At 39.8% G+C, this 11,199-nt stretch overlaps 1 protein-coding gene across 1 annotated transcript; it reads left to right on the top strand.

Annotated features, from left to right (window-relative positions):
- The first annotated feature begins 950 nt into the window (after positions 1 to 950).
- On the top strand, positions 951 to 6,861 carry LOC119910199 (alcohol dehydrogenase 1). The gene is made up of 9 exons (XM_038728659.1): positions 951 to 1,105; positions 2,242 to 2,343; positions 4,072 to 4,213; positions 4,421 to 4,508; positions 4,748 to 4,967; positions 5,075 to 5,335; positions 5,514 to 5,646; positions 6,307 to 6,445; positions 6,559 to 6,861. The coding sequence occupies exons 1-9, from the start codon at positions 1,088 to 1,090 to the stop codon at positions 6,590 to 6,592; spliced, it is 1,137 nt and encodes a 378-aa protein (XP_038584587.1). The 5' UTR covers positions 951 to 1,087; the 3' UTR covers positions 6,593 to 6,861.
- Positions 6,862 to 11,199: the final 4,338 nt, after the last annotated feature.

Genomic DNA, 11,199 nt, shown 5'->3' with positions numbered 1-11,199 from the left:
TGTCTTTAGCCTTTCCAACACCAAAGGCACAAGAGCAAAAGTGTAAAGAATGAACGGTGTGTTTGCTGTAAATGTGAGCATGACAGGTTAAGCCTCTCACCACAAGCCCAACTCGTCCAAGTTGTTCTTGCTGAGTTACAAAGAGAAACTGATGCCTGCCTCTGCAGACAATTGGCTTTCTAGGAAGGAGGTACAGCATTACCAGCATCTTTGGCGTTACGGGGTTTCCCTATAGAGTTGTATTGAGGATTCTTAAAGTGGCGTGTCTCCTCTTAAAACATATCTGTCCTCTGCTTAGCCACATCTTCCACCTGTTGCTGTACAAGGGTGAGTCAGTACTCACAATTTGGCAGCATCCTCATCTAGATTCTTCTTCGTTTTACTTTTTTTGGCTACTTCTCCACACTCCCCTTCTTTCTTTTTTGCTTATCCATCTTGACAATTGACCAAGACAACTTCCTTCCACAGATGTTTGGCTCTGAGGCAAGAAAGAGAGAGGACAGAGGGGGAGGGCCGGCACTAAGAGATGTGATTGGTCCGGCCGAGTGTCATTGGGCTTTATATTGGCCTGTCATCTGCAAAAATGATAACCAGATTACCAGTCCAGCAGTGGTTGTCCTGCTGTCTGGTTTTGACCCTTGCCAGCCTCACCTTCCCATAAGCCTTTGCACCTCTTTTTGTTAATAAAATCACTAAACTGCATCAAATCTGCATTTGAGTCCTATCCCCCAATTTCCTTTGACCCACTAAACAGCAATGACAAAAATGTTTTTTTGCATGATCATCAGGCATCTGCAGTGGTTGCTGCTTGTTTGTGCTGGCTTGGCTCCATGCAGCCTCCACATCTGTTGGCCAGATTTGAGGAACTGATAACATGGCTGCAAAAGTTAGTTTTTGATTTTGTTTAATCTTTTTGCAGTCACTCAAAGTACAGTCGAAAACAATAAAAAGTCCCTCCCCCTTTGAATGGTTACATAACTGCTTTTTCTCGCAGCAGTATTTAAACCTCAAGTTCTCTCCCCCTCACTCTCCTGCAGCTTGATCTTTTTCAACTCCTCATTTTTTGACACTCATCTTTCCTGCAAAAATGGCCACAGCTGGTAAGGTAGGTACATCCAGGAGTGCTCATACTGTATGTTACAACTTTAATGGTTTAGTGAGTGTTTCAGATTCTGGTATAAGTATAGTCAAATATAGTAGGTAGTAAAATGAAACACCAGAAAGACTATGCAACAACCCCTATATTAATATATTTTAGTGTTCATAATGTTTTCATGTTTTCTGATAATGTCTGGTTATCCAGTGGTTAAAGCGTGGATGGGTGTAATAGACCAAGGGGATACCTGACAATGCGTTCTAGTGTTCTCATGTGCAGTGTTTTACTGTAATTCTCATTACACGTGTTTATTTCACTTGTACATACTTGCAATTGTTATTTTTACTGCAATCAAAATGTATAATAATATAAAACCTGCAAATCTCTTTCTGATCCGCCTGCCTCAGTGAAATATTGCATGTCTTTTTTTGACTTGGCACACCGTCTGAAACTATCCAGACAGTTTTGTGCAACTATGGACATTGGCAAAGATTTGGGGTTCGCAGGCCAAAAAACAGAATGGTGGAAGAATTCATTTTATTTCCACAGTGCACAAAAAAATTCAAGGCAAACTACTTAATTCATCAAGACTGACAAGTGATATACTCAGCACTTTACTCAGTCACAGTAAATTTCCTACATTAAATGATACCGTTCTAATAATGTATTTGCCAACTAACTTGTGTGCACTTTAAACCATTGATTATCATGTGATGTTTGCTTATTCAGGAGCAGCCGTATCAGAGAAATGGAAACCTTTGTGCTCTACTGTTAACATGTTATTAGAAATGTGCAGGGAATATGTGAAGCCCATTTTTTTTAAGGTTTACTTTGATAAACAATTGACTGGTGGCGTTTATGCCAATTTGATGCCTCTAGATGAGTGTTTGCCTTGAAACCATAGCACAAAGGATAGCAACATTTTATCCCATGCTCAACTAGGTACAGGAAAATGCAACGAAATTCTTGAAAGCTCTCAACTGGTCATTGGCCAGATAAATGTAAATGTGCTTGGAATTATACATGCTACTTGAGCGGGTGCTTGAAGGATTACAGGAAACTGTCATGGCACCTTTCCTGAAACCCATCCTAGTATATTTAAATTTTAATTAGTAATAATTTCATGTGGTGTCACCGCCCACTAGGTCATCAAGTGCAAGGCAGCAGTGGCCTGGGAGCCCAACAAGCCTCTGGTGATTGAGGAGATTGAGGTAGCTCCGCCCCAGGCCAACGAGGTCCGCATCAAGGTGAGAGATGTCCACTTTAAAGACTTACACACGAGGGTACGCAGAGATGTCTTACTGCACATTTGAGTAAAGGCCAGTGAATGGTTGTAGGTTGTAGTATATTAGGACTTCCCTGACCAGAAATCCTATGCAGTGACATCATCACATTGTCTTCTTCTGGATGTGCAGTTGTCCAAGTAAGTAATGCAAATGCAGCTTTAAAGAAAGCATGTAGTGAACTAATACAGTTATGAACATTAATACTTATGGACTTACGGAAATATTACTATCAGCACCAGCCAAGTTTTAAAGTTCTTGGCAAACTTGGGAATAGTAAAGTTGTAATTGATACATGTATTAATCAGTCTCAATATCTGAAGTGGAATTCTCAAATCAGGGATTCAGGCTCTGGAAAGTAGTCCAAACAAAAACTAAGTGATCAGATGAATATTTATTTATTTATTCCAAGACTACAGTAAATACAAATTAATAAATTTTTGAAAAATGGTTATATGAACAACAGTAACAACTAATGGCAGTTTGAAAAATGGCAAAAAACAGGGTTGAACTGATGATTATTTGGCTAAAATGAAAAGAGTGGCTTTCACAGAATAACAGGAAACGGATAATTTTTTAAGATTTGTCCATGATATAATTTCATGATATAATTATTTTGAAATCTGACCACAGAAATTTAACAGACGAGATGGCGGAAGTACAAAAAGGATTTCAAAATAAGATACTCAAAACATCAGCAGTAAATGCGAGAAATTGAAACATAAAACTTCAAAGATAGATAAATTGAATAAGAAGAAACTAGATCATTTAAGGGGTCGCGAGAACGTGTGTTCTCAGGCATCACTTTAGCTCAAGAGCACTCCAAAAGAAGAGTTTCAAAAAGAGGAGTTTTAAAAGAAGTGAGTGATTGATAAACTCCTTGGGGTTCAGCTTCTGCCCACTCTGGTTACATTTCTTTGTCTCTGTCTTATCTGCAGTTACAAAATTTGGTTTAAAATGTCTACATTACACGCATGTGACTAAATCTCCTTTCACAATAGTCAAACACACTAATTAACATGGCAGTTAGACTGTATATTCAGATGATTTCAAAACAATACCAAATTTAAATAAGGAGAAATATTTCATTAATTTAAATATTCTTAAACTATAACAGTTCTACATAATAGTATGCAATCAAACCATAATTCCATATGATAAAAGCTTAAACAGGTTAATAGAAAACACAGATTAAAGTCTAAACTTCAAAATAGTAACAAAATAAACTACTAGGAACATTTTGATCATAAAGGAATTTCCAGCACCTGACATCCCTGACTACTCTTGGGGTCAAATATAAATTCTAATACTGTTAATAAAGGAAATGAAGAAAGAATATAAATTTTTAAAGTAAAGCATGGTTAACTTCAAATGTTATAATGCAAGAATTTAATTTATTAACTTCAGATGTTATTTAGCTTACATGAGAAGTTTCAGCTGAGTCACTTTGGTTCATGCTTTGAATTGCCAACATTCATACCCCCCACCCACACCCACACCCACACCCCCCCACTGGCTGGTTGAAGGTTAGCTTCGGGTCAGGCAGGGTTCTCTGTGTTTTGGGTTGAGAAACTCACATTCTTGATAAATATAATCATTTGGGATATCATCATTCCTCTGGTCACTACAAGCACAATACCCAATTGTTCAAAGGTCAGTGTTTTCATTGTGTGGTCGTTGTCTTCGCTGCAGATTGTCGCAACTGGGGTGTGCCACACAGACCTGTATCATCTGTTTGAGGGTATGCATAAAGATGGCTTCCCTGCAGTCCTCGGCCACGAGGGAGCCGGCATCGTAGAGAGTGTCGGGAGTGGAGTCACTGAATTTCAGCCAGGTCAGTTAAAGCTTACAACGTCAACAGTTTAAATTGTCTAACAGCTCATTTTTCTTTCCCTGTTAGACTTTGTCGCGGCAATGTTAGCACTGGATGGAGCGGGTGATATTTGTGCCATTCAGCCCAACAAACCTGTTGATTGTTTTGTTGTTGTGTAAGCAGGCCTACAATTTATTTGACATGGAAACATTGTTTTTGGATTTTCAGGAGACAAGGTGATCCCTCTCTTCATCTCCCAGTGTAGAGAATGTCGCTTCTGTAAGAGTCCTAAGACCAACCAATGTGAAAAAGGATGGTGAGGTCATCTTTTTCTTTACATCTCCTAATTTCATTCATCCAGGATGTGTTCCTAAGGTTATAAATACATTTGATGGTCTATGTTTCTACGTATGTCATAGTGCTCATCATGTCTGTGGAGCAGCTTCAGGTGGTGTCTGACCTGGACATTGTTTGGAATTTAGTTTTTTTTATCCTTTCACTGCAAAAATAGTAGTCTCCGGCTGTATTTTCATTTTAATGATTTGATCTGTTCAGGGCTGCTGATCGTCACGATGTGATGGCATCAGTTGACTCCAGGTTCACCTGTAAGGGGAAGAAAGTGCTGCAGTTTATGGGAACCAGTACCTTCTCTGAGTACACTGTGGTTAACCAGATGGCTCTGGCTAAGATCGACCCCGCTGCCCCTCTAGACAAAGTCTGTCTCCTTGGCTGTGGGATCTGCACAGGATATGGAGCAGCAGTTAATACTGCTAAGGTGTGTACTGTATGTTTGACTGTTAGGATAGTCCAACATGTATTATTACTGTATGGAGCATTAAGAAATCCTAAAGTGCCATGTTGACCGAAATCTTTTGACTTTAGGTGGAACCGGGCTCCACGTGTGCTGTGTTTGGCCTGGGAGCTGTGGGTTTGGCTGCAGTCATGGGCTGCAAGGCTGCAGGAGCCGAGAGGATTATCGCTGTCGACATAAATCCAGAGAAGTTTGAGAAGGCCAAGGTGTTTGGCGCAACTGACTTCGTGAACCCCAAGGATCACACTAAACCCATCAGCCAAGTGCTGTCTGAGATGACCAACGGAGGAGTGGACTACTCCCTGGAATGTGTCGGGAATGTGGGAGTCATGGTGAGGCAGATAAAGACTTTCACATAAAGATTTGATGTAAATTAGCTCAAAAAGGCTTTTTCTATTTAAGATTCTTTCCCAAGAAGAAGTGCTATCTAAATATTGAAGCACACATTCTCGCAGGATTTGAAGCCCTGTGGTTACAAGCACACTGACTTTGTGCTTTTCTTTCCTGTAGCGCAGTGCCTTGGAGTCTTGTGTGAAAGGCTGGGGTGTCAGCGTGCTGGTTGGTTGGACAGACATGTACGACTTCGCAGCCCGACCCATTCAGCTCATCGCTGGACGCACATGGAAGGGCTCCCTGTTTGGAGGTGAGACGCCTGTCAGTCAATATGACCATCATCACTAACTAATGAAACTACTGTAGCTGTCACGGTCACAGGTTGTCATTTGTCCTTTTTGATTATTTGTAAGAGGAGTGAGTTTGAGAATGGAAATAAGAGTGGTGTATTACAGACGAATGCAAAAAGCAACTTTTTGTTGAGAATGTGAGAAGTCAGACTCTTGGCTTCTCTTGAGTGAACAGTTGGCAGGACTGTAATTGCTGATGGCACTGTGTTGCTTGTGGCTTGTTAGACCCATTTGTGCCGTTTGTGCTTGGTGGTTTAATTTTGATGCGGACTGCCACACAGAACTAAAAAGTGGCTGTTTTCAGTGTTTGTATGTGAGTAAGGGTAATATAAAAACCTGTGGTTTTTTGCAACATGTTAGAGGCCATTTGTGCAGTGTGGATTTAATTTCCGCATTGCTCTTCCAGTGTATGTCAGCAACTGTAATGCTAGCAGAATAGCTTCTGATTTGGGAATAGAGGATGTGATTGGCAATCAAAAGCATTTCTCATACTATATTTATGTAACCAAAAAGGCTGTAGGATAGATCTCTGCAATCATTCAGCCAGTATTATTAAGATAAGACTCCATTTGGAGTTTAGTATGCTCTCTTATTATGTGTGTGTGTTCTTTACGGCTCAGGATTCAAGAGTAAGGATGGCGTGCCTAAGATGGTTAAAGCCTACCTGGACAAGAAGGTGAAGCTGGATGAGTTCATCACTCACAACATGACCTTGGCCCAGGTCAATGATGCCATTGACCTGATGAAGTGTGGCAAATGGTATATTTACACTCCTATACTTTCTCCACCATTCATGATTTACTCATTTGCTCCACAGATGGAGAATTAATAAGTGCAAGTCCTCTCATTTCTGTTTTGTTTTTGCTCCACAGCATCCGGACGGTCCTGAGTGTTTCCAAACAATAAGACCATTGTGTTGCTTTGAATGATGCCAAAAATCATTTAATGGCGTGCAGCTGTGTGAACACAATATTCATCCACACAGTACAAAGCACATAATAAAGAGATCGATCGAATGATGTACAATGTATGCGCCTGACCTTGAACAATCAACACTGTTCAGTGGATTATGTCCAGATTGTGAGAATCATCTGCAGCGTTCACATAAGCAAAAGCTAAGCATGTCAAAATGTTAACAGAGCAAAATAAATGGTCTAAACAGATGGGATATGCAACTTCCTTGTTTGTGTTCTGGTTTTGTTGTGGAGTGTCTCACTGGAATGGCGTTTAAGTGTCTACAGAACTGTATCTGTATGTTACAAAGTCCTGTCTTTCATAGTGTAGTGTAACATAAGTGTTCTTGTCAAACAGGTTTAAGTAAGATTTACTCAGACCTGTGTACTTACTGTATATCAATGTTTACTTAACTTGGCAGGCGGTGTTGAATTTATTATTTGCATTCTTTGTCTGCTATAGCATACACATTTGCTCTGTAAACCATTGTCCTGTGTTCACATTTGATAAAAAAAAAACATTTGAAAACAAAGGGGAGAAATTTATATTTTGTGTTTTCACAGATAGACGTGGACTACTCCTTCAAACGCGGGCAATGTGGCAATCCTGATAGCTTAGCTAGCTGATGTAGATGTCAGGAATGGTTTATTTAGATGTTTATGTAAATCGGTTTAACTCATTGCATAATATTTTTTCCCCCCTTAATTTTGTTGATAAAGTTAGATGTGAGAGATGCATTTTTGCCCTGCCCATAACTGATTTTGTGCCCTCAAACGTGAGACTTGTGGCTTATAGACATTATAATTTTGTGATAATACACACATTTGCCTTGACTTATACTCTTGTCATGTAAATGTGTGTAAGGCTTTAGTAAGACTTCCACGGTCAAGTGGTAGCATATTCTCAGCTAACCCAGATTGTCATCTCCAGTAACTTGGACATTTACTACTTTCATTATAGTCAGTAATGATGGCACATGCATCTTCCTTGCTAGTTAACTGGAGTGCAGTAGTGCACTCAGTGCAACCTCTGGGCACCAGGGGATTTGTAAGGGAGATTACTTATTTGTTCAGTATTGATGTAATTGTGTGGCCAGAAAACAGGACCGAGACAAAGTTAAGTTTACTTGTATAGCACCTTAAACACGTTAGTACAGAGTCCCATAAGATGATATTTTTTTATCTTGTTCCCACAAGATAATAACTTGCATGAACAAGAAAACTTACTATAAATTCATGTTTCTTTTAGGTCTACAGATGCTTGCTGCTACCATATAATTGAGAGAACTCAGCTAATCAAGTTTTATTTTAACCTCGGAATGTCATACAATAATATTCTTGCTGCTCTTGCACTTAGACACAGGATTGCCATCAGCAGGAATCATTTGCTGCACATACTAAAAGACAGCAGACTCAGCCGACAGAGGGCTATGCAGATTCAGGCCATGTCACTGACTTCATCCAGGAACAATTACAGGATCCAGGGAAGATGTATGGATATAGATGGATGTTTACGAAATGCCAAGAAGATGGCCTTAAAGCTAAAAAGGAAGAAGTGAGATTCATATTGGCCGAGCTGGATCCTTGGGGGTCAGCATACAGACAACAACGGAGACATCACAGGAGATAGTACTTCTCAAAGGGACCCAATTACCTCTGGCACATTGCTTTGTGTTGAAGTTGAAACCTTTTGGTGTGTGTATTAATGGATGAATCGATGGCTTCTCTCAGTAAATAAATCTTGAGAGTTAGTGGGGCATACTCCGGAAGGAGGGTATGGAATATTGGATCCAGCTTCTTGGTGAGGTATGAAGGAGATTTTGAGGATTGAGAGTTTGATGGAGGTTTACTGGACAAGGCCATACTTCATCTGTGCATAATGGGAATAATTCAGGTATGATATTGTTAATGCGCTTACAAGTGGATGATTGCAAAACATTATATAAGGCTATTAATGTCATGGGTTGGCTGAGTGAAGGCAGGGAGCTGAGGTGTGGACCTAAATGCAGACCAAAAGGCGAAGAGGTTGCAGTCCAAAAACATTTATTAAACACAAAACTGAACAAAACAGGCTTACGTGAAGCACAAGGCAAAGACCAAAACTGAAGTAATCCAACAAGCAAAAGAATCCAGAGCATGGGCAGAGTAATCCAAAGAACAAGAGACAGAACAGGAAAGAACACTCAACATATGACACAAGGACGTGACAAAGACTGAAGACACAAGCAGGCGCAGGCGCACACACACACACACACACACACACACACACACACACACACACACACACACACACACACACACACGAGCAACACAGGTGAGGGGGATCAGGACTAATGAGACAGGCAGGCAGAGAGACAGCAGGGGAAACAGACAGACAACAATAAGGCCACAGGGAAACTAATAACCAGGAAGAAACAGAATATAAATAACTGAACCAGAACAGAAGCAGACAGATCACTAATATACCAAAAAACTACAACTAACAGGGAAAACAGACTGAACTAAGATTAAACAGAACGCAGAGCAAACATGGACAAAATAATATCGAAGTACATGGACCAGTAGAAGAAACTAAGACATGGATAAGAATGCAGAACATAACTAGAATACGAGACAAGACAGATACTAAGAAAACTTAAACATGTGAATGAACAAAGGACTAGATTTATCTACAAAACCCTAAACATGACAAGATCAAATAAAGCTATAGAAACACTATAAGACTAAAACAGGAAAGACATGAACACAAAACCACACCTAACAATTAAAACTCATGACTGTCATTCAGTGATTAATGGGTCTATCCTATATGCCGTTTCCTTTTCTTTTCTTCCTTTTCCCATTACATTTTATGTTTATTACCAGGAAGAGCTCAATAACATTAAAAGGTGTTTGAAATGCACAATGAATCCGACTTGTACAAATTATTCTTTTGGAGCCACGTCTGTCTTACTTGTGTAGCCTTTGTATAAAGGTTTAGTCAAAGTGGAGCATTTCCTGGGGTGGAAGTCTCCAGGTGGTAGATTCTGGTGGTGATTCCTCTTTTAGCGCCACCACCAGCCTGGCAACATTACCATCATGTTTGTTTTATAAATACACTGTGCAAAAGAAATCTTCATTGCTACACCCAAAAACCTGAAGATTATCTAAAAAGAAAGCTATTACACAGAAAGCCAGTCCAATCCCTTCTGACAATGTGTCATCATAAAGGACAATGCATTTTACTTTACCTGCACAGTAAACCAAAAGATCAGTCTTTTAACACAACAGCCAGGAGGCTCCTACCACAAATACCCTAGCCTGTTGAACACGATCATCAAAATTGCTGACGTTTGCCGTTTGTGTCCAAAAATCAGATGATTTGTTGCTGAGTATCGGCGGGCGCAATGATTATTGCGCAATACCTAAAAGCTGTGCCTGCCTTTTTCTGCAGAGCAGTGCCGCTTTAGAACAAAAGTCTTTTCACCATTTGGTGGCGATTGATGCCCACATCCCAAGCTACAGGCCTGTAAAGCATGGGTGTGCTTTTGGTGACAGGAATGTTTATGAATATTCACTGTTTTTAATATTTCAATGTAATGTTATTTGGTTAGGTTATATGAAAAAAGTGTTTTAAAGAGAACTCCCAATAAGTCAACATTTAAACAGTAAATATGACGAAAATATCGACATTCACCTAGCTAAATATCCACAACAGACTAGCTAAAGAACAGTCGTTAGTTTAAACAGGGAGATGTGTGGATCCATGCTTAGCTGCAGGCATGTTCCTTAACATGTCTTGCTGTCACCTTACCTGGCAAGTCTAGACTCATGACTGAATAGCACAGCTATAATGTAGCTAGCATGTTTCATTTCTATATGCTACAAGATTTCTTCAGCCATATTCTCTCAGCAGATTATACACCTACAACTGTTAATATGACAACTATGATACAAATTAAAATTAGTAACCATCCTAGATAACTATCCAAACTGCCACTGAACTTTCAAGATGTTGTCACCTAACATAAGAGTATCAGACACTTTCTTTCAGTTGGGAAAGAATATTTCAGCCTAGGTAAAAGGAGCTAGAAGCAGAAAGCCATCTTCAACAAAAAACTTAGCAATCTGACAGTCCAAATAAATTGATGAAGGCTGTCATGTCAAACATACCTCAGAAATCTAATTCCTAAAAGCTATAAGTGCAACTTAGCCCTGTGGTCTTCAAAACAACTGTCTGGCATGCCTTTAGTGTGCAGAGATGTCAGGATCGAGGGTGCGCAAAGCAGGAGAGAGCCCAAATGCATGACACTGGGAGCAGAGATAAAGTTCCAGGGTTTTTAATCCAAAGTTACAGGCAAGCCAAAACTCACAGGCACTGGAAACTGGCAACATCCAAACTGCAGAATGGGTAGCCAGTAACTGGCAGAACACACATCATACAACAATGACCAGACGGGGACTGAACAGAAAAAAAAAAAAAAAAGTAAGAGATATGTCAATTTTGTGTGAAAATGGTGTACTTGTTAAGTCAGTATGGATAATAGATGCTCATAGAAAGTACTGTATGATATTTTTTCA

This window comes from Micropterus salmoides, unplaced genomic scaffold (assembly GCF_014851395.1).
Source record: "Micropterus salmoides isolate LMB-PRFRI ecotype aquatic unplaced genomic scaffold, ASM1485139v1 Ms_hic_scaffold_19, whole genome shotgun sequence".
NCBI lineage: Eukaryota > Metazoa > Chordata > Actinopteri > Centrarchiformes > Centrarchidae > Micropterus > Micropterus salmoides.
Note: the sequence above shows the minus strand (reverse complement) of the source record. Positions and strands in the feature narration are given on the sequence as shown.